Source organism: Cyprinus carpio, chromosome B2 (assembly GCF_018340385.1).
Source record: "Cyprinus carpio isolate SPL01 chromosome B2, ASM1834038v1, whole genome shotgun sequence".
NCBI lineage: Eukaryota > Metazoa > Chordata > Actinopteri > Cypriniformes > Cyprinidae > Cyprinus > Cyprinus carpio.
Genome location: NC_056598.1, coordinates 24,626,803 through 24,651,354, shown reverse-complemented (window position 1 = coordinate 24,651,354; position 24,552 = coordinate 24,626,803). Strand labels below are relative to the sequence as shown.

General features: G+C 35.0%; 1 protein-coding gene across 4 annotated transcripts in view; it reads right to left on the bottom strand.

The window, feature by feature from the left end:
• LOC109081923 (EFR3 homolog A (S. cerevisiae)) overlaps positions 1 to 24,552 on the bottom strand; it is a 36,821-nt gene that overhangs the window by 8,581 nt on the left and 3,688 nt on the right. Inside the window, exons 1-12 of one of the 4 annotated variants that reach the window (XM_042718795.1) lie at positions 23,457 to 23,578; positions 18,521 to 18,597; positions 16,454 to 16,581; positions 15,700 to 15,850; positions 14,522 to 14,643; positions 12,822 to 12,971; positions 11,051 to 11,155; positions 4,492 to 4,570; positions 4,161 to 4,296; positions 2,361 to 2,528; positions 2,149 to 2,263; positions 1,455 to 1,506 (exon numbers count right to left, since the gene is read on the bottom strand). In XM_042718795.1, coding sequence (XP_042574729.1) covers positions 1,455 to 1,506; positions 2,149 to 2,263; positions 2,361 to 2,528; positions 4,161 to 4,296; positions 4,492 to 4,570; positions 11,051 to 11,155; positions 12,822 to 12,971; positions 14,522 to 14,643; positions 15,700 to 15,850; positions 16,454 to 16,581; positions 18,521 to 18,597; positions 23,457 to 23,481 — 1,308 coding nt within the window. In that variant the 5' untranslated portion in view covers positions 23,482 to 23,578. Of the gene's footprint in view, positions 1 to 1,454; positions 1,507 to 2,148; positions 2,264 to 2,360; positions 2,529 to 4,160; positions 4,297 to 4,491; positions 4,571 to 11,050; positions 11,156 to 12,821; positions 12,972 to 14,521; positions 14,644 to 15,699; positions 15,851 to 16,453; positions 16,582 to 18,520; positions 18,598 to 19,534; positions 19,644 to 23,456; positions 23,579 to 24,552 lie in introns of those variants that run through there. The other 3 variants (XM_042718794.1, XM_042718797.1, XM_042718796.1) reach the window with 3 other exon arrangements.

Below are 24,552 nucleotides of genomic sequence, written 5' to 3'. Positions count from 1 at the left end.
AGATATGAACAGCACCATTATTACAGTACATATTTACACTAGTAACTCTAGCAACAAAGTTGCACTTATGGAAATGGCCAGCAGTGGGAGATGGAGAGCAAGAGCTGTTGACATCCAAAATAACAATTGTATGTCTCAACCTGCGGCCCATTTCCTGCCTGTTGCTGGGCAACGGTGCCTGAAATGTTGCCCTGTCTAAAACCAGCCATAAACCAGACTAAAGACAAAATTGGACATCAGAAAAAAAGAAGAAAAAGGACACTAAGCACCACAGGCAGCTGTGGTCTGATGTTATGATCCGTGCAGTCTGCTGTCTAGGAACCTTCAGAAACTCCCTCAGGAGGGAGTGAAAGGTTTTTACTAACAAGCTCAGAGACAGAATGCAAGTCTAATATATATTCACTAGTCATGACTCTGAAGCAATGCTTGATACCAGCCTTAAAGGGATAGTTCACCCAAAACTGAAAATTCTGTCATTAATTACTCACCCTCATGTCGTTCTAAACCCGTAAGACCTTCGTTCATTGTCGCAACACAAATGAAGGTATTTTTAATGAAATTTGAGAGCTTTCTGACCCTGCATAGACAACAACATAACTGAAACGTTCAAGGCCCAGAAAGGTAGTGAGGACATCTTTAAAATTGTCCATGTGACATCAGTGGTTTAACCATGATGTTATGAAGCTACGAGAATACTTTTTGTGCACGAACAAAACAAAAATAATACTTCTAATTATACTTTCAACAGTTTCTTCTCTTCCGTGTCAGTCTCCACAGCTATTCATGAGAATACCACATATGTGTGCGTCTTCCTCTCCTTGTAAACAAGCTGCAGCACATCCTTGCAGCAAAGTATTCTTGTAGCTTCATAAAATTACAATTGAACCACTGATGTCACATGAACTATGTTAACAATTCCCTAACTACCTTACTGGGCCTTGAATGTGGTAGTTGCGTTGCTGTCTATGGAGGGTCAGAAAGCTCTCGGATTTCATCTAAAATATCTTAATTTGTGTTCTGAAGATGAACAAAGGTCTAATGGGTTGACGGTGAGTAATTAATGACAGAATTTTCATTTTTGGGTGAACTATCTCTTTAAGGTGCGGTCATGTTAGCAAAATTCATGCGGATTTTTTTCTGGCAAAGTGAGACAATTGTCAGCTGTCAATAGCGTAGATGCATGAAGCTCAAACAGAAGTCACTTTTTCTAACCGAGCAGTTTTCTGTTAGTCAATGTGACAAATTTGTTTGACCGACTGAACCTGATGCAAAATTTGCATGAGGAAATCTTTCGCCATCGTGTGAAATTACAGACTGCATAGATTCCTATAGAAACTAAGGATTTTTACTGGCAAAAATTCAGTGAGCAATGACAAATGTGATAGCACCTTTAGATTCCCTTCATCATCACTACTTTACACGCGCACAAAAGAAAAGAAAGAAAAGAGGTTTACCATAATGAGAGAACTTAACAGCATTGCCTGGATTCTCTTAGTACCCTGATGCCTGAGAAAGAAAAAGCAGATAATTTATAATCTTCAGTATAAATAGACTTTTCTTGATTTTATTTTTACGTAAACAATGGCTGGATCCCTATCTGCATAATATACACCCTAAACAGTAAATGTATAGTAGCAGGTATTTCAGAAGTTGGTAGCAACTGCAATGACAATGAAATCTGACAAATCTTTATTATTATTATTTGACAAATCACAATTATTATTTGAAATGATTAAATTAGGTTACAACTATGGCATACAGCCTTCACAAACATTTCTTAATTATATAAACATTGCTTTATGTTTTATTTTTCAGTTATTCAAGATAAGTAAAGAGTAATGCTATACAATACAAATCAAAAAAAAATAAACAAAAAATAAACAAATAAAAAAAACATTAATTTAATATTATAATATATTTTATTATTTTTTTTTATCTGTAACCGCAATATTGAATTGTCTGATTTGTCTGTTTACACTCACTGAAGATGCACTTTTGACATCCCTGATTACAAGTCATTTGCATGTTGCAAATATGTTTGTGTCAGTGTAATGTGTGCAATCAGCGCCATAATCAAGGATTCAAGAAACTTTCTCTAAACACTACGACCGCCATGACAAATGCAGAATCTGTCAAACACTGTCCTACCCGATCTTGACGGTGTCCAGAGTGTGACACGGCGTGCCGTAAACAGGAACTTTTCCCATAATGAACATCATCACTTCAGCTCTCTGATAATCAGGAAGATTTCCTCCAAAGAAACCTAGACACACACACACACACAAATCCATTTTATTGAATTGGTTCACTATTTGGACTTCACAAAAGGTCTGATTTTAGTGAGCACGTCAAGCTGTCACCAATGGTTTGGATGATGGCGTTCTGGACAATCCTCTCCTCGCTCTCTTTAGTGCGGGTGGAGGAAAGGCTGCTCGCGGAGTTCCTGCGGGAACCGTCGCCCAGCTCAAAATCCACACTCATACGCAGATGCTTCAGCAGGGTGTTAAACACCTCCAGGACTGTGGGACCTGAGAATACACATACACACAGCACAAAAGTAATTATGCAGAATTGTGCAGTTTTTCCTTCAAAATCAGCACAGAAGATGCTTAAAACACCACAGATTCTGTCGGGACCTATTGAATAAGCACTATATGATATTAAAAGGATAGGACACCCAAAAAATGACAATGTTGTTCCAAACCAGGAATTTTTTTTTATTCTGCTCAACACAGAAAAAGATATTTTGGTAACCAAACAGTTACTGCTAGCCCTTGACTTCCATAGTATGAAAAAAAATACTATGGAAGTCACCAACTACCAGTAACTGTTTGGTTACCAAAATGTCGTCTTCTACCAGGTATGAAACATTAATATATGTAACTATTCCTTTAAAAACCACATTAAATGAAACATCAAACTAGACGCAGGAACTAAAGAGCACTGCTAGGGGGCGCTGTAGTTTTTCTACACAGCAAACCCACAAAACCTTCAGTCATTTGTCAAATAGACATTGTCAATTAATCATTACACATGTCGGGACTCTAAAGAGTTCACTAGTTCATCATACACATGCCAATTTATTGACCGTTTGAAGGTTTTGATTGGGTGACGGTCGTGTTAGTTAACATACCCAGCCACAGATTGGGTGGAAAAGAGATGGGACTGAGAAACGTGTAAGCATTGTTTTGATTATGAGCAATATGACCTGTGAGAGAAATCAGATTTCAGGAAGGAGACAATGAATAAAAGACAATGAGGAATGAACATCAGAAGAGATGATGAAATGAAAAGAGGAAATGTAGTTTGTTGTTTTCGGCATCTGTTTGTAGTTGTAGTGACTGACACACAAGCAAAAGAACAAACAGAATGACATTAAAAAAAGAAAGAAATGAACATAATGATTTCAGGATGAGAATAAAACAGCAACAAGTAGACTTTTACATTTAAACCGTAAACTACTGTTCGAAAATTTGGGGTAAAGTTCATTTTAAAAATTACTTTTATTCAAGGGAGCATTAAACTGATTAAAAGTGACAGTAAATACTAATGTTACAAAAAAAGTTGTTCATCTGAAATTTCTATTCATTGAAGAATCCTGAAAAAAGGTATCACAGTTTCCACAGAAATATGAACAAGAACAACTGTTTCAAACATTGATAATTATAAGAAATGTTTCTTTAGCACAAAATTATCATATTAGAATGATTTCTGAAAGATCATGTGACATTGAAGACAAAAAAATCTATCTTTGCCATCACAGGAATAAATTACATTTAAAAATACATACTTGTATATAAAACAGTTTTCCTGTATTTTGATCAAATAAATGCAGCCTTGTTGAGAACAAGAGACTTCTTTCAAAAACATCTTTGGTAGAGTAAATGGAGTTAATTTAACAATGTATAAAAGTAGATGTTAACCAAAAAATGAATAAACAAATAAATAAACTCAACATTGCTAGGATGATCAGATCCAAATCATGTAATTCTCAATGATATGCAAGTCCTCATTTTGTTTGAGTCTACTGGATTTGTTTTAAGTCTTACAGACAAATACATCTCTCCTCAAAAAACCATACAATTTGAGTTATCATCTATGTCCTTAACACAAACCATGCAGGAACCATGATGCTCATGATGGTCAGTACTCAGTCTTACCGATGGAGCCCTTGGCTGCTATGGCAACCGTCTCCAGCAGCACCTGAACGATACCTGCCCTCACACGAGGGGTGTTCTTACTGTGGGTGTCGAGGTGAGACAACACTTGCTGGATCACATGGTGAGAATGCTGGGCCTGAAACACACACACACACACACACACACACACACACACACACACACACACACACACACACACACACACACACACACACACACAGAGTTCATTACACATGCTGTAGAAGTAAATTTACTCTTCATTATCATTTAATGCTGCAATGGTCACACAGGATTAACACAAATAGATGAAGAGAAAATCTAGTCGCTTTACCTGTATTGAGTACATGATTATCCTGAAACAGGAAACAGCAAAATCATTTGGGTCCCACAGACGATGGTTGTCTAAGTGCCTGCAGGAAAATAAGGCTGTGTTTTATGACCTCTTATAAGACAACATGTTTCTGATTACATGATTATCCATATATACCAATATGATTCACTTATATTATTATGAACGGGAGAGAGTGCAGTGTGTAATATGATTGAATAGGTCCCGCCTTCTAAGGAAAAGAGCCAATCAACAAATGGCCATCAGCATCTAGGGATGTGAGCTTGAGACTACAACCTGGAATATATGCTTTTAATGCTATTTGAGCATGAAAAACAACATTTATGGGTCAGTTAATGTCAGATTTTATTGCAGATATGAAACATTATTAAATGTGAAAATCGCCATTTTTTAAATCTTCAGAATTTACCCTTTGTTAAACAAAAAGTTACTGACCAATTTTATGTTAGTCAGTAACCTTTGCCCTCTACAATTTTCTCAAACAAGCTTTTAGCCTTTTTAAATGTAAATCTATGGAGGATCTGTGTTAAGCAGAGATGTGGTATTTCTGCATTATTTTCCAATTTTTTTAATTAATTTACGAAGATCCATTAAAATATTTTAAAATATATTTAAAGCAAATTAACTTTTTTTTTCTATACTACAATTCGATTGAACTGTCACCCCTCAACTTAGTTTCACAGTCTAGTGAAGTCACTGTTTTTCATCATGCTAACGTGTAATTTAACAGTTTCTTTGAAGTAAAGAAAAAGCTCTATAATGTAAGAACTCATTATAGCCCATTAAAAATAAATAATAAAAAAATAAACTTTTAAATAACTTGAACCATTTCATGAGAACATAAAATCATGTTTACAAAAATTTCCAGTTCATTCTCATGTGATGTTCTGTTAGGGCTGGACGATATGACTTAAAATCAAATTCTTGTTTTGGGCTTTTGGGCTTTGGTTTTGTTTCGCAGACCTGGCAACCCTAGTGAAATTATTAACAGGGTTAAAAAAAAGTGTAATAACTGATGTGGGAAAATTACATCGGCTAGAGGTTCTGAATTTCTGTTTTGATTACTTATCGATTAATCGTGAAGCCCTACATTCTGTAAAGCTTGTATGAGTTTAATACTTACAAATTGGAGTTATGAAAACATACACACACACAACAGCTCATAATTAAAGAGATTGTTCACCCAGACATAAAAATTTGGCCATTATCTACCAGCATTTTGTTTCAAACCTGTATGACTATATTTATCCTGTGCAACACAAAGAAGATATTTTGAGAAATGCTTCAGTGTTTTCCATCTATACACTGGAAACCAATGAATACTAATACAGTTTGATACCAGCCTTCTTTAAAATATATTTTTATGTTTTGCAGAAGAAAAAAAGGCATACAGGTTAGGAACTCAAATTCCACTGGTAAGCTAGTTTGAGTCTTTAAAGCCTCATGTGCAGCCAGGCGACCACATTCACAGTCTGTGATTTTTTATACAGGTGTTTGGAGTCAATTCTGGCAGCGCTGTCTGTTATGTCAGACACGGTGCTTCCACTCAACAGCAGCTGTGATGCGGAAAACTTGAGCATTCCTTCGCCACATCACAAATCCTGTTTCCACACCTTTATCTCTCCTCTTTTCCGCAGTCTGATCTAACTCTAAAACCTCTATGCCACCATCGTCTCCCTTCCTGCTGTCGCCATGGTAACGTCAATCTGATCTCACCCCCCATCCGATGCGAGCTATTTTTAGGACGCCTGAAATCCCCTCCATCCAAAAAAAAAAGCTCTCGCTGTCTGTCTGTCTCCCCGAACACCAGCTTTATGAGTTATCAAAGGTACAGATATCTGCCCTGGAGCTCAACGTTCCCTCAAAATCTCACACAAGTTTAATAAATACAGAGCACACAACGCACGGTTTAATCAGGAGAGAGAGAGAGAAAAAGAGCGAGACATAAGAGACCAAGAGATGTGACAGAGAATGTGAGGTGGTGTGATAGAGAAAGAGACGTGCTTGAGAGCCCCTTGGTGCTTTGATATTCTCTTTTTACAGACGTCTCACTCAGCGCTAATTGGCCAATGACTGAGATGAGCCAAAACAGCCTCATTAATGAGCTCTGTGAGTGTCTGCACACACACACACACACACACACACACACACACATGCATGCTGCATACGGCTGCATGTGTCTAAATTGTGATACTAATAAGCTGCAGATGGAGACCAGGTCAGAGCAGTCAAGCCAAGAACTGCTCATTTACAAACGACACCAAAGTCAAAGCCGCTCGTCTTCAAATCTGAATCTAAAGTTTCACCTTCAGCCGCCATTAAACTCACTGCCAGACAGACCGACCGTACAAAGCTTGTATTCAGCACGTATTCAACAAATTCCATTTTTTTTCCCCTTCATTTTAATTTTTCTGGATTCTGTTTTTTTAATTGTTAAATTACATTTTATTCATCAAAAACATGTCCAATGAATTGAAATCATGAAACTAACAATATTAAACAGCAATTTATTAAAAGTGTATCAAAAATTTAAATTTTAAGGCCCTATGAAATGTTTTTTTTTTTACTCAAATTCAGTTTTATTTTTACTAAATTCTGTTTTCTAGTAATTTTCTGGATTCTATTTGAATTGTTTCATTAAATATTAAATCAAAATCATTACTAATTAATTGATTTTATGAAAAGATTTTTTTTTTTTCAGTGTGGTGTATTTACATTTTTCTGATAACTAAATTCTGGTAGACAATTTTTCTGCTAAATATTCCTATAAAAATAATGTTTTAATAATAATTTTATTTGTACTATCATTACATTAAGTAACATTTCTGTCACTGAACTTTTATTTTGATGGGTTGCTGTGAAGACCTTTAGGTTTCTGTTTGTATATGTTATGATGATAGTTTTTCTCAAAAGAAATGGTAAAATGCTTGTGAAGTGACACTTAGATCAGTTGTAGAGATTATGTTCATGCTCACATTTACTCGACATTGAAGCTGAAAAAACTTAAAACACCATGAGCACCAAACCTCCCAAAAAGCGAATAAACGAAATCGCGCACCTTTTAACAATCAAGATTTTTTCATGTCTTTGAAAGAAGTTTCTTCTGCTCACAAAGGCTGCATTAATTTGACCAAAAATAAAGTAAAACAGTAATAATAAAATCATTCTAAATTATTTGACAGGTAGTGTACACAAAAATTCAAATAAATACATTTTCTAATATAAACAGTGTATTTCAAGTCTGTGTCGTAATGATATAGTCATCATTAGACCATTTACTTGATAATAAAATGACTTGAAAATGACTTCAATGTTCCTCTAGCCTCTCCTGGATGTGCGCCGCATGAATCAAGAGAACTTTAGTGTTAATGGAAGGAAAAAAAAGCTATGATATGATGACATATTCAAGTAATAAGCCACGAGAGGACAGGCTATGGAGACCTTACTATAGTTAAGAGGTGTTAAGCATGATAGAAAACGAGTACTGAATTATGAGTGCAGCCACAAGTTTAGCCGAAAATTCACCTGCAGGTTCTTTAGATAAAGAGATCTATTAATTTATAATATGTAGTTAAACTTTAATCTAATTCCAGCCACATGAGAATCAATACTGCATTCATTGTACACTGTCTACTGACGTAATATAGACCCTAAAGTGTTTTTTTGCAGCTTGTCCATTTTAATTAAAATAAGTTGATACAATTCTTTCACATTTTATCATGCATGCAATTAATTTTAATTTGTAAAATGAATGTTTGCTTAATCCATTCGCATTGAGATGAATAATTTTCAGCAACACAACACTGGAAAATTATGTGAGGGTTTTTAATCTAATATCATCTGTCCATGTAGTCTATTTAATTTTGAACGCTGCTAAATTAAAATATGGTTATTGCTTTATTTTTGTAGAGCTGGAAAAAAATTCAATATCCAATGTCTGGTTATAAACAGCTTAAAATGTTAAAATAAAGCAATAAGCCCCAAGAAGCTGTGGTTTACAGTGAATTTATAACAGCTAATGCACTTACAGTAGTTGCTATAAAACCACAAAAAACCACTTCACCACTTTTATTACTTCTATAAAAAAATGTATATTCCATATGCGTAGTAAGATTTCACAAAATAAAACAGAGCAAATAAAATGTAATGATATTAATAAAAACATTATTCTTCCGCCAAATAATGTAGTTCCTCAGAATCAATTGTAGTTTCAACAAAGTGGTTGCCAAGTAACACACAAACATCAATAAATGTGTGTGTTTGTAGAGTAATTTACAACCATAGATATACTGTATATATGTAGATGCATCATTAGCAAATGCTTCTATGGGCCGCGATACGTAAGCCATCCTCCATTTTTGGAACGGTTTGTGATGCTGCGAACCTTTGAGCACGTTGACTGTGTGCGTCTACAACAGCAAGTTATACACTTGTATATATTTGAATATTCATTGATTATTATGGTGAATGACGTCAAGTTAAAGATGGCATTCCAAGATGGCGGACACGTCAACGTATGTAATGTTTACAACAGCTTCGAACGTGGCTCAGCCAATCAGAATCAAGAACCAGAACTATGCGTTTTATAATGTGTAATTATTATGCAGTAATATAATACCTGAGTACAAATTCCACCTAAATCCTTTTAATTTTATTTATCATTTCATTTTTTGCAAAAAAATCTATTATTGAATAAATAATAATGGTATTGTTGATGCTGTAATTATGAAATACTTTAATTTCTGAAAATGTGAAATCGGGGAAAAAACATGATATTCAGTGTCAATAGACTGGAAAGTCATTAGGCTGCAGAGTCAGCATGCAAACAGTAACCTGTAACCCATTTATCACATAAATCAAGCGCAGAACAGCTGGATTCAGATCATAACAATTCCTTGAACACAAAACAGAGCCATCTGGGTGCTGCTTGCATTTTCTGCATGATGTTTGTGTTGAGACTGGAATGAATGAATCCCATCATGCCCACAGCGTGAGAGGAAGCAGACGAGCGTCTGACAGCAGCAGCAGCAGCAGCGTCTGGACACCTGAGCTCGCAGGCTAACACCGCGCTGTGTGCTTGTCTGAAAACATCTGCGTGTCTCAAAGAGCTCTGGCACCCTTCGCATTTGAGTATGTGCTGCATATTTGAGACTAGAACTCATCAAGATCATACAATACCTGATCTATGATGAAAAAAAAAAACATTGTATTGTCTGCTTTCAATTTTCTCTTGCAATCTCCGCTCACAGTCAAACCTGAAAAGCGATTAATGGAAACTGACATCCCTGAAAAGCTGAAACAGCCACATATATTGTAGCCTGCGCGTTTGTGTGTGTGTTACAGGGTTATATGAAATATCACAGACTTGAAATGGTACATTACCAATATTTCGCAGATATCTGTACCTGCCTTTAACGTGCAGGTATTCAGCACAGCTCAGGCAGTGTGATTTGAAGGATAAAGGTTCATGTTTAAGTGTGAATATTGCATCAATGCATTATTTTAGATTAAAATGCATTGAATATGGAATTTATATTCATTTATCATAACTACAATAAAACAGTTAGGGCATGTAAAAGACTTGGTGTGAAGTGCGTGAAAACATATTGGAGGAAATGACCAGCTCATAAATATTCTTCCAAAGCACAAAAATAATTAGAAAGCTAAACTCACTAGTGATGCAACAACATTTATTTCTACTGAAACTCCAAAACAAAATAAAAGTGACCATTTATTAAAAAAAAGGATGTATAAAAACCATTTACACTGCATATATATGCAGTTTTAATATCAACTTTTTAATTATAGAATTATGTTTCTACTCCAATTATTTGTTGAAATATAAAAATTTTAATGATGGCTATATTCAAATTTATAATTGTATAAAAGTGCTAATTAATCATTAATGCTACAGGTCAATGATTCCGCACCTCAGCCTAAATTAATTTTCAGCCAAATAACTAAATCAAAGCCTATCAAAAGTGAATCCCATGATACTGGGGTTCCCATAGCAACAAAAAATGGAAGTTATAAAAAATGTTCAACTGCAATAGTAATGTCACAATAGCTCCCGGTCTAGAAGTGTGTGTTTGAAAAATTAAGGATCATGGTATCCCTGATCACAATGTAATGCTACTACCATTGCAACAAGCCCAGTACAAAACCAAGTTGTGGTCCAAACGCTCTATCAGATAGCACAAGAAAACAACAAACAGTGCTAATATACACTCACAATGTGATGTAATGCTACCGAAAAATTATAATCCTAACCTTTATCTCTATACCAAAATCTCAGAAACTGATTCATCTTTTATAAATCATTAAATTATTTGTGTCTGGGAGTTTTTAAATGCTTAAATGTGTAACATGAGCTCATGAATGGCTGTTGATTATTCTGAAAAGTAGAGGCTTGGACACGGAAACAGTATTCCTTATGTCACAACTTAACAAGCGGATAGTGAGTGAACCACTGCTGTTGCCAAAGTGACAATTCAAATAATAGCACTGGGTAATGGTACCTAGGCATGGTGATGGTACTTACACCAGTACAGGGTGAACGGCATTGTTCATGTTACCGTAAGCAGCACGACCCAGCAACTCTCGAAAGCAACTCTCCGCCAGTGAAGCCGGATTTTCCTCTCCAGCCCTGAGAGAGAGAGAAACATACACATAAGTCTGAGTGCAATGTACTAAACTGTCGTTTACAGTGTGTGGTTTCACATTCTGCATTATGATGTCAAACACACAAGTGTATTAAATGATGCATTAAGACCTTTTAGAAAGAAACCCAGCCACCTCACTCTCTCACACACATACTCTTTGTCCCTTCGGCTCACCGACAGCCCATGGAAAGCAATTAACAGAATCTGACGACCTTGAAAAGCTGAAATAAGCATACAACTATGCACACGCACACACTCATCAGCTGTTTTCTGGAGCCAATAATAGCAACATATTCAATCTAATCAGAGCCACAACCACAAACAGTGGCTATGTTTTGTAAAGGACTACTTGCATACTGCTTGCTTCACAGTATATACTGTATATTTCCTGTTATTTTTCAATAAAGAGTTTGTAAATAAGTATGCAGTAGGTTATAAACTGAATGCTGTCACATTACTTTACTACAGGGCCGTTCACACCAAGGACGATAACTATAATGATTTAGGGCTGCAGTATTTACCCAAAATAAACCAAAATCATGATATGGCTTAGTGAGATTATCAAATCACAAAGGCTGCAATTTAATTATAAATAAATAAATAAATATATGTGCTGCATGTTTCAGAGTAAAGCGCAGCACTGTGTTTTTTTTTTTTTATACGCAAGCAGCTCATGAGTTTCAGAGCAGCTCAGTTTAAAATATTACAGTAGTAATAGGTATTATTATTATTTTTAGTGCAGTGCTACAGACAAGAACAATGAATCTTAAGATTTTTTTTTAATATGGCAATCACAATTTTTATCAAAAAATGTTATATTTTTAACACCACAGCTGTAACAATAGTGACACACAAGGACAATAGCATTGGAATCCCCTTTTTTCCAGATTTGTTTTCTAGCTTATGTATGATAAAATAATGCTGACAACCAAACAGACTCCACCAACTTGCATTCTAACCTAATTTTATGTAAAATATAAATAAGTCAAGTTTTTGTTGTCAAATCATACAGTATTAGAGTATATACTCACAGTTATGCATCTAGAAAGTAATTACAGTAAATAATTAATTGAATGAAACATTTAAAAATACCATTTTAATATATTCAGAGAGATAAGCTTTCAGATGAGAAAAGCATCTGCTGTTACATTAGCAGGTTGGATGTCACTCCCGACCAGCTTACACACGTCAATCAAACGCATGCCCAGGTTTGTGTTTGCAACCTTAACCACTGATCGATGCACCTGATCAGATTTCAGCTCCTGATTATAGGGCAGAAGGGTATGATTGATGTTCCCGTACTCAAAAACACAAACAGGCAATTAAACTTAAGTATTCTGTGCACACAGGGGCCCTTATCTGAGAAACACTCACGTTTTATTCTCACACAAACACACACAACCTTAAAGGAATCAGATATCCTTGATTGCCCTCTACATGTGGACCTCCAAAGCTCTTTTATCAAGAAAATCTTCCTCCCTGCCTCTCCGTGTGTTTGGTGGTGTTATGGTGGTTTTATTCAGTGCATGGCACAGAAAAAAACTAACAAACAAAAAAAACTTCAAGAACACACTGAACAGCAAATATCACCCTGAGCATCAAAAATTAAATGATTTTGCCTTCTCAAGTGTGTGTGTGTGTGTACTGTACCTCTCAGAGTCCTCATTATCTTGCATGTTGAAAAGCATGGAGGGGATGAGTTTATCCATGTGTTGAGGTTCCCAGATGATTGCCTGCAGTTCATCATTTACAGTCTTTCTGACGACACCCTGGAGACCCTTAATGCCTGCTACACGGATCCTACAGCAAGAATATGTTAAACACAATTAATAAATGAACACTAAATAATGCACACATTAGTGTCAGTACTTAAATACTTATAGTGGTCCCAAATGTATTTGAATAAGTCAGATTTTAACTATAGGGATCTGACTGCATTACTAATACAGTTGGCAGCTGGAAACAAATGACGCTATAGACCTTGTCTCAATAATGACTTCACAATCAACATCTAGATTTTTGGGCTAGTTGAGAAAAACTTTGTTAAAATACATAGTTGTTTTCTTTCCTTAAATAGTTAATTTGTTTATTAAATTTAAACAAATTAAATTGAAAAATAAATAATAAATAAATGCATTTTAGGGGGAGAATATATATAAAATAATAAATAAAATACTGCAAAAATGCATAAAAATGTATAAACTTATTTTTAACAATTCACAGCATCATTACTCTTCATTGACACATGATCTTTCGGAAATCATTCTAATATGCTGATTTTGTATCATTGTAGCACATGCAGAATGAGAGCTGGCATACACCCCCATACCATGACAGACATTTGCTTTTGCTTCTGTCGCTAATGAAATCTGGATGGTCCCTTTGGTCTTTGGGACTGAGAACTCGAAATCCATTTTTCCCAGAAACAAGTTGAAATGTGGACTTATCTAAGTACAGCACAGTACAGTCTTTTTTACTATCAGAGATAAGCTCTGGCCTAGAGAACCCGGCAGCATCGCTGCTTAGAATTGATGTATAGCTTTTTCCTAGAGTAACAGATATTCAAGTTGCATTTCTTGATGCAGCAGCAGACTGTGGGAAATGACAGTGGTTTTCTGAAGTACTCCTGAGCCCATGTGGCTATATTTCACACCGCAGCATAACGGTTTCTTAGGCAATGCCATCTGCTGGCTCAATGGTCAAGCAAATTCAACTGAGGTTTCCTTCCTTGCCCTACATGTACTGTGATTTCTCTGGATTCCCTAAATCTTTTCACAATATTACGTGTGGTAGTTGGAGAAAGACCTAAATTCTTTGGAATTTTGCATTGTGAAATGTGATTTTGATTTGTTTGACACTTCTCTTGTGAAATTTGGCACAAAGTGATGAGCCATGACCCAGCTTTGCTTGCAAAGACTGAGATGCTCCTTTTATACCCAAACATGAAGCCTTGACCCATTACCAATTCACCTGCTTACTGTGAACTGTTTCAAAACAGATTAACATGGATATTTTATAACCTTTTTACTTTTATTTTGCCTCTGTGCCAACATTTTTGGAATGTGTGGCAGCCATCAAAAACAAAATTTGTTCATATTTACAAAATACATTTATGTTGGTCAGTGAAAACTTTGGAGATCTTTTCTTTGTACTTTTGTCAATTAAATAAAAGTTAAAGACAATTAAGAAATCACAGATTCTTGATTTTACTGCATTTTACAAAATGTCCCAACTTCTCTGGAATTGGGGTTGTATAGTATATTATATTATAATGACTATCTTATTTAAAAAAAGTTTTTCTGTTGACAGCCCAACATGAAATAACCACAGACACAAAGTAATGCACACACCTGCTGCAAGTTTCAGGGTCCTCGTGTGTGGAGTGACACATGGCACTGAACTGAGAGACGAAAAAATCATATCTGCGATGGTAAGATGGTGTATCCTCCTCAATGTTTGCAAACTTCACAAACTAGAAGGGGAAAAAACACTCACAATGATTATGTCAGAAAAACACAACCACACCCAATCTTTTCTCACACAATAACAGATTCAAAAACACTCCCATGCAAAGGTGTAAAGGCGATATTCCCCTCCTATGATGTGCAGAGGAAGTTACTGATATCAGCCAGAGATGTGTGACATCTCATTAGAGGAGCAAGAGTGTGTGTTCAAGTGCATACAGCGTGTGTGAATCATTGTCTGTAAGGGTACATATTTAATATTTGTAGCATTTTATTTCACTAAAGTCTATTAAAAACAGCCATAATGCAGTTTTACAGGACCATATTCACCTTTTGTCTGACCCTCAGAATTAAACATGCATTAATCAACTTCTTTTTCCATTAGCTTCTGTTTGGAAAGTTTCTAAATGATGTGGGCAATCCTATGTTAATACACTCACGCAGTCAATACCGTGATAATTTCTGAGTGCCCTGCATTTGCAAGGATATTAAATAATATGTCAGTTTACGCAGCTTGACTAGAAATATAGTTACGGCCTTCAATAGATGATGCAATGTTTAAAAAAACATAAACAATTTAATGCAGCAGAATATTTGCAATGCTTCAAATCCGCTGGGAACATATTTGAAAAACCCAGATGAGGAATAATACAGCAGAAAATTGAGTGAGCAGAGAGAGAGAGACTGCGCAAGAGAGAATAAAAGGGAAAAAAGCACCATAACATAAATGGCAGAATAAAAGTCAAAGCCAATTCTTATCTTTCACCTGAACCTCTCGCATCTCCTGCAGAGATTTACACTCTTAAAATTAAAGGTTCTTCACAATGCCATAGAAGAACCTTTTAAAGAACCTTTGACTGTATGGTTCTTTGTGGAACAAAAAATGGTTCTTCTATGGCATCGCTTTGAAGAACCTTTTGAAGCACCTTTATTTCTAAGAGTGTAGGATTGCATTCGCTGGTTTGTTCAGTCACACACAAACACACACACACACACACACACACACACACACACACACACACACACACACACACACACACACACACACACACACACAAACTTACTGAGTTGGTGCCCAGCACTTGCAAATCAGGTTCTCTGGACTCAAGCAGTTTGGCTACCATGTGTAAGAAGCTCTCCACAAACGGCTTGATACTCTGGGAATGACATGCCATCAACAACTGATCCAGCGCCTCCATCGCTATTACCACGTACCTGCACACACACACCAAGAATCAAAGTCCAAAATCAACACTTGAACATACTGAACATATTTGTACTCCAAAAAGTAAGTAAAAATAAAAGTTTAAGAAAATAAAATAATACAATTGTAAGAAATTAAATAAAATAACAAAATAGTACTAAATCAAATAAATAATAAGACTGTAAGAACAATGGTTTGATCTGAAGTGTCAACTTGGACATCTTCTTTTGACCTCCATGGACAAATTAACTAAATATATCATTTATAATAATTAATCATACATTTTTCTATCATATCACTTTTTTTATCCAGACACATATGCAGAATATTTATCAAATTAAGATACTAAAATATGATGAATAAAAGCTAAATAGGTCTTTATTACCACAATAACATCAGTTGTCATATGGACAAAAACATAATTATCAAAACAAAACAAACACAAGCAAATAATGCAATACAGGTACAATCTTATGGCCAGTAAAAACTATTTATGGCTAATATACTTAAAATTTCACTCATTAATGGCAGGTGTGTCAAAGGTAATTCTGCATTGGCACTAAATGCGATGTGGGAAATAATTGTATGTATGGTTGTAATCATGCGTATCTTACCCGTAACGATGTCGTACCACATCTCTGCTGAGGCGTTCGGCAAGGTATGCTCCGATACGGTCCAGCTTTTCTGGGGCTGACACTGCATAAAAAGTCAGCTTTTCCATATCAGATTTCACTAGTCCATCCTGCAAAAAAAAAAAAAAAAAAAGCTATAAATTTAAAAATACAACTAGGATTTTACTGGAACTTTACAAGAAAATGTGCCTCTTTACCAGAAACTGTCACATTCTGCAATAGTTTATTAAGTGTCTGTACAGTAGATGCATTATTGTGCTGTATTCATTTATAGTTATTCTTCATTTTCCCAGTTAAAGAAAATGTCCTACTGTTGTTAATAAAGATTTAATAATGTATAAGTTCTGAGCAGTTTTATTAGCAGTTTATTCTGGACTACTTTGGTTTGTAGTTGTACCTAACGATTTATTAGCTAAAAATATTTGAAGTATAAATATTATTTGAAAGTATTAAAATCTTTGAGTTTTTAAGACTGAGTAGAATATTTTCTACTGAATATAAGAAGTGTTATTCAACAGAAAGTTGAAGAAAATCACTCTTACCCAGAACCCCTTAAGAGAAATAAACTCCTGAAGCTCTCAAAGTGCTAATTAACTTAACACGATTTTAATGTACGGTACATAACATGACTGTAGGGAATCTGTCTCTGTGTGTGTGTGTCGGTGGAAACAGTCACACCATCTCATGAGAATATTACTCACATTTAGCCTTCAGAGAAAACAATTGTGTGTGTGTGTCCCTCTTATCAACAGAGCTAAATGTTAATGTGATGAATATGGAGTAACAGCAAGGTTAAAAACCTTCCCAGTGTGTGTTTGTGTATATCACATTCTCAAAAACTGCTGAACAGGTCAAAGGTCAAAATTAAAGCATTAATAATACATTTTGAAAATAACATTTCCAAGACACTTCTCTTCGACAATATGAATAACAAGCAACAGCTGCTAGTCAACGGTGCTTTAAATTTAGATTGATAGTCCATGCAGATTCTTCCTTATTATGCATGGCATTTACTTTAGCTGGTCTCTGAGGACAGGAAGAGCCGATAAGAATATATTTTGATCACAGCACTTGAACCTGAATGTGTCTGAATCCCAGTGCATGAACTCTGATATAAAGATGGTATTTAAAGAAGCATTTATTTAAAGCATCTGTCAAAAACGTATGTAAATGAGCAAGACTTGTTGACTGCAGAATTATAATATGTCTCCTTTAATAAATGTATAGAACTGTTTAAAATGCAGAGATATTGATCAGGCCAATATTTCAGCCATTTTAAGATTAACATCTGGTATCCATTGCTTGCCAATTAACAAGATTCAATCAGTTACAAAATTTATGATAGTCTTATCAAACAGAAAGTTAAAATCCATTTCAAACTATCAAATATTTGGCTGAATTTTAATATTTCATAGTGTAATTTTATAGTTATTGAATAATTAGTATATCGAATTATGTGTGTGTGTGTGTGTGTGTGTGTGTGTGTGTGTGTGTGTGTGTGTGTGTGTGTGTGTGTGTGTGTGTGTAAATACAGATAATACAGTGAGATACTTATCAGGCCAACATTTTGGCCATTTTAAAATTATGGCTAATATCCGTTGCTTAGCCAATGAACAAGATTCTATCAGTTACAAAACCTCTCAATAATCCTGTCAAATGAAAAATGAAAACATTTTCAAATATTTCAGTAAATTTTAAGATTTTACAGATTAAAAAAAAAGAATAAAAAATACTTGAAAAAAAGTTAATTACTAAATCTAATTTTATGTATAAGTGTATATGTATATGTGTGTGTGTGTGTGTGTGTGTGTGTATAAATGTATGTATATATATATATATATATATATATATATATATATACATACATACACACACATACACATTAAATGATTATTTATTTTTATTTCAGTTTTGTGCATGCCTCATGTATAATTATATTACAAAACCTAGATGTAATGCACTTAAGATGGATGGATATTCCATTCCAATTCCATTCTTCTAATATTCCAGAAATTCCTTGCATTTCCATCTATTTCAGTGATATGTTACCTTGGGGTCCTCTGGGAAAATGTTGTCCACTAGACGCTTGTAGCGTGGCCGCAGAGGACCACAGCATCCACACACTCCTGTGAAAAGAGAGAAAAAGTCTTACATCTTACATATTTCATTTAATGAAATAAACAGATCTAAGGTATCATTCTTATATCTGTCTGCACGGTTTTGCAATTGTTTTTCTATTTTAACAGGTTTTTAAAAAAACATCTCCTGCCATAGCATCACATTTTAAGATGGTTTGTTAAGTTAAAAAAAGTTCAGCTTTTACAAATGTGCCTTGTGACACCTGCTTTCTGTTGCATTTCACTGCGCTGTGTCTGGAGGTTTCTGAATAAAAGAATGGCCCTAATGAGATAGGATAGATAAGCAACATAAGCAGTCTGACACATACATTCAGACCTTACCCACTCAAGCCAATAAGAACTTCAGAATCTACATATGCATGATATTAAAATGAGCTGTCAGGATGAAATGTGTATGTGTGCACTGATGAAAGGCACAATGCAAACTACAGTCTGTGTGTGTGTGATGCCACAGAGTTTGAAGGGCTGATTAATTATTTAAAAAAGTCAAAGAAGAAATCTGAGAGCAGCACAGCAGCCAGTACACACAAACACACACACACGCTGCTCTGACAGCCCTTCACCAGCTAGAGGTGAAATTGTTCATTCATCCAGTCCAACATTGATAATAAATCTGGTTTGGCATGCATGTGTATATGCCAACAGGACGTGTGTGTGTGTGTGTGTGTGTGTGCAGGGACTGTAAAGTGAGATGTGGAAAAGGAGCCGCCATTATCAGCTCAAACACCTGATCCAACTTCACAAAGACAGAAAAAGCGAGAGATGCTGCGAGGGAGAGAAATAAATAGAATAGCAAAAGAGAGCGGGTGAGCGAGCCAAGCTCTACAGCAAAGTGACAAATGCATCAACAGTCTTACTAACAAAGGGTGTGCAACAGGCTTGTATTAATCATCACAAACGCAAACAAACAAACAAACATAGATACCAAGTCTGCTAAGGAAAGATCTCCTCTCCCAGGTGTGTCTGTATCTGAAGGTTCCGTCAGCTTCCGAGCGCGGCACCTGCCTGTACCTCCTCATCATGACCTCTGACCTTTGTTGACTTCTATACACCCCCCTCAACCTCAAACCTGGTCAAAACAGCAACCTTTCTGCGTCCTGCTTCAACCCTGGTCTGACACTCAGACACACCTGAACTGAATACCTGTAGAGGACTCGCCCTCTACTGGGACTGGCAGGAGAGCCAACCAATTACAGATTAATGGAAGTTACGCCTACTGTGTTCTGTCGATGAGATGACAGACAGAACTGAGACCCGGACTCAGAAAGAATAATCTTTTACATTTAAAAAATAAAATAAAAATAATAATACTGCAGTTTTTGATGCATTTAACTTTGTAAAATTATGCATGTAAAAGTTATTTAAAAAATCAACAGTAAATAATGAAAGGTGAGCTTTGAGTTGATTGGTTTGTAAAAACTGGGGCATATTATTTGTTAAAATAATATTTTCTTGCTCATAGGATCTAGTTTACATAAGCAGACAATAGAAAGTATCATATTTTGCTGAAAATTTATAACACACACGTTTGTTAAGAATAATGTACACAATGTGCACAGAAAGAATCTCTCGACAATAAATGTTTTTTTTTTCCTGTCCTGGTCGACATTTTTTTTTTTTTTTTTTTTTTTTTTACAGACTGTAATATATATTTGGACATTATTTATTAAAAATAAAAAAAAATCAACATTATATATTATTATATCATATATAATTAAATATTACATAATATTATTTTATGATTATATATATTCATAATATATATATAGATATATATATATATATAATATATATATATATATATATATATATATATATATATATATATATACATACATAGACAGACACACACACACACACACACACACACACATATACGTATATATTAATATGAGTGTCAAGTATATATTGAGTGTATATATTAGTATATGTATATAAAGTTTTAAAATGTTTTAATGTTTTTAATGTGTTTTTAAAGGTTTTAATGTCCCTCTATGTCAGCTAAATGGCGTAATAACATTACTTCATTTGTTTATAACACTATCAAAATACTAAATATCAAAATTTCCTGTGAGCTGGTTAGATAATGTTTTTCTGTGACAAATCAGCAGATTTTACAACAACCACGTACTAGCCTACTAGCCTACACATCACAGAGAACCAAATATTTAGGTGTGAAAGGCATAAATGAAGCATAATCAACAGAGCATTAGGGTCTAAACAGGACAAGTGACAATTGAGCCAACTGAACGACAATTCCAAATGCAGGTCCATTTTGATTTCACATTTTCAATTTTCAAAAAACACAAATCAAGTTAACAAGCGCAGGTTAAAACTGTCATTGACAAATGAAGAGACAATATAAATAAATACAACATGTCAAGGGCATTCTAAAAAAACAAAATCAAGTTGTTGTTTTCTTCTTTATCTACATTTCCACGAGCCGAGGAAAGCTCTATTTCATAAAAGTTTAGACAAGGCCAGCAGGGGACGCTCACCCTGTGCAGGCCACCCCAGAGCAGGGTGCAAATCCTGCTTCCCACTGGTGCCTGTTGAATCCCCATTACTGCCAACAAGAGAGCGTCTGGGGAAATGAAGAGATTGATTCAGTGCCTGCAGAGAAAATCCTCTTAACCTTATGAGGACCTGAAATAGCTTAAGAGTTTGAAGAGCGAGAGCAGAGCCCGAGAAAAAGCTGCCATAACAGAATTACCATCTATCTTAGAGACAGACCATGATGCATAATAACCAATTCAGAACTTTAAGACCTTTGTGTGCACATGACATAAACACAAAACAACCTGTGGGAGTAAACTAATCAAAAAAAGAAAGTTAAAAAATACATTTCTATTTGTTTTTATTCAACTTTCTAAGCATTGCAGTCAAATATTTGTTTTAATCTGCCACAAGATTTTAAATATCTAAATATTCTAGAATGTTTGAGATTAACCTCTGACCTTTCATCTGTGCATGTTTGCTTTAGTGTGTGTATATATACCGGGCTTTCTGTTCATATTTGAAACTGTAGACCAAAGTCTATGATGTAAAAACCCATAATCCTTTGCCATCTGACAGAGTACAGGTAGAGACTATACAAATACACTCTCCCAAACACAACGATACACACACTGTGCTAAATTTACCAGCATGGGTTGATGGAGTGGAGGGCAAATAACAAGATATGCATGAGCTAGTCAATGCAGAGCGAAAAAAGGAATGGAGGAGAGACTGAAAGAAACTGAAAACCACTTATTTCATGCTATCATCTGACCAGTTTTACATTTGAGCGAAATTCAACATTTCTGTCTGCACATTTGCTATGCACTTATGAGATCATTAGCCCAGTTACTATTACCCATAATGCAATGCAAATGCCTCCAAACTTCTAGGTTTTAAAAATATGACAGGCAGTGATTATTTAGGCAACTACAAACAAAATCGTGCATGCCTGCATACTGTGTATTATTGGTTATGAAAACACATGAAGCATGTATGGCATTTACTCAGCTAGTATGTAAATATGCTGTTTCAAACTCGTAATCCCTCTGTTTTTCTCTCTTATTTCATGTTCTTTATAGTTCTAATTAGTAATCGACCAGTATGGTTTTTTTAAATGGCTGAAGCCAATATTTAAAGAACAGGATGATCAATGTAATCCTAAAGGGTAACTGACTCCTGGCCTAGTGAAATATTAATGTAAACATGGTCTGTTGAATGCAATTTTTCATCCAAACAATACATTGGTTCATCATTTATCACCTAGATCTGTCATTCCAAACCTTCTATGTTCCACAGTAGAAAGAAAGTTTAGATTTTAAAAGACATGAGGGTGAGTAAATAAATAATCGATTTTTGGGGGGTGATCTATCTTGTCATTAATACTAATATAATTACTGGCAAAGGAAAAAAAAAACTGCTGTTGTTTTGATAAGTTAATTATGTGATATACCAAAATTTTAATGACCTGAAAAAAGCAAAAAATAAAATTAAAATAAAATCGGTTTTAGCCTAAATAGTTTGGATTCTGAGTTCTTCAAGCTGGTTACCACCAGTTACAGTGAAAAAATCGATTTAATTGGCCAAAAATGATGTTTAATTAGTGCTTCTTAACATTTTGCCATTTTGACTGAAAAAGAATGACATGCCATTGTTTTAATTCCAATAACAAAGTAATCAATTAGTGAGAATAACTAGTTCCATTTATATATATATATATATATATATATATATATATATATATATATATATATATATATATATATATATATATTATATATATATATATATATTAGTAAAAATATATCAGTAATTTAATTTGCATGCTGAGTTTGTGTTGTAAGCTTTAAATTATATTTAAATTGAATTTCATTTAAATACATTTAAATTAAATTCTTCAACTTTGAATTATCGCCAGTACAATTATACACATTCAGATGGACATTTTTGGCATGTTGTGAGTAAACTTTAAATTAAATTTAAAATTTATTTAATTTAAATCATTTAAAATGTAATTCAACTTCTTTGAATTATCGTTGCGACACTCCTTAACATTCACACAGACATCTTTGGCACAAGTGGGAACTACCACTTCTATTAAACGCTCAAAATGGCTGTTATTGGCCGATGATCTCAAAATGGCCAAAAATTTGCCTTGTCGATAAACTAGTCAATTGTTAATTCTAATGATAGCTTTTTCACCTAATGTTTTCCACTGAAGATATATTCAACTGTCAGTCTGTATATTTTAATATTCCTGTATATTATACAAGCTGTAAAATTACCTGAAATCAAGCAATCTAAGACATATGGACAAAAATCAAGCACAAACACACGCGGATCAGACCTACCAGCATCAGCGTTCTCTGAGTCCATGTCTGTGTCTGCTCACTGGACCAGGGAGACAATCACTCTCTTTCTGTCTCTCTATCTTTCTCTCTCTAGGTGCTGTACAGTGCAGAAAGTCTAACTATATTCTATAACACACACACACACACACACACATCTGCATGAGGACAGAGGGTGAGCGGTATTTAATTCTGATGATGCTGGTGTTTTGGCACACTGTAAATTTCACTGCAGTGTCAACACGAGCATCTGACCGAATAATGCCACCATGCACGCGCACACTCTTGACCAGCACAAAACACACGCCGCCGCCTTCCCTTGATGTTTTCCCTCACACTGAATCTTCACTAGCATGTCGTCCACTGCGCATATGAATGAGACATTGCTGAAAGGAAAGCGAGGAACACCAATACAAAACAGATGACAGATCAAACACACACACAGATCAAACTCTCTGGCTCGCTCAAAACGGAAGATCAAACTTTGCTTTGCAAACGTGCACATTATCATCTCAAAGCCATGAGAGAGGAGGAAGATCCTTGAGAGAGAGATAAACAAAGAGCTCCTTCAGAGAGAGAGAAGCGGAAAGATTGAGAAAGCGAGAGAGAGGCTGGGCGGTCATTGTCCCCTGCACACAGACCTTTCAACAGCATTTACACTGTCAATCAATTTTTTATTTTTTACTGATATTTGAACAGACCGAACCTAAATGACAATATCAACTGACATTCGATTAAGTACATATTGCATTTAATAGTCATTTTTACTGCAATATGAGAAAGATTTAACATCTCGTGCTGCTTAGATATCCTAGCTGAAAGAACAAAAAGGCACAAAATCACATTGAAACAGCAGTTCTCATTTTAAGCAAGGTGTGCAAACTACAAACTAGCAAGCAATGACTTCTGTATCCAAATCAGGGTCTGCCAACGCCTTGCTGCCAGCAGAAGCTGTTAAGGGTATGCAAACTCAAGTCCTCTGTAAAAGATTAAAACTCAATTTTTTTTTATAGAAATAAGAAATAAGATTAAATTTAACATTAAAATAATAATTATTGTTTTTACTACTTTTAAAATAATAATAAAAAAAAGAATAATT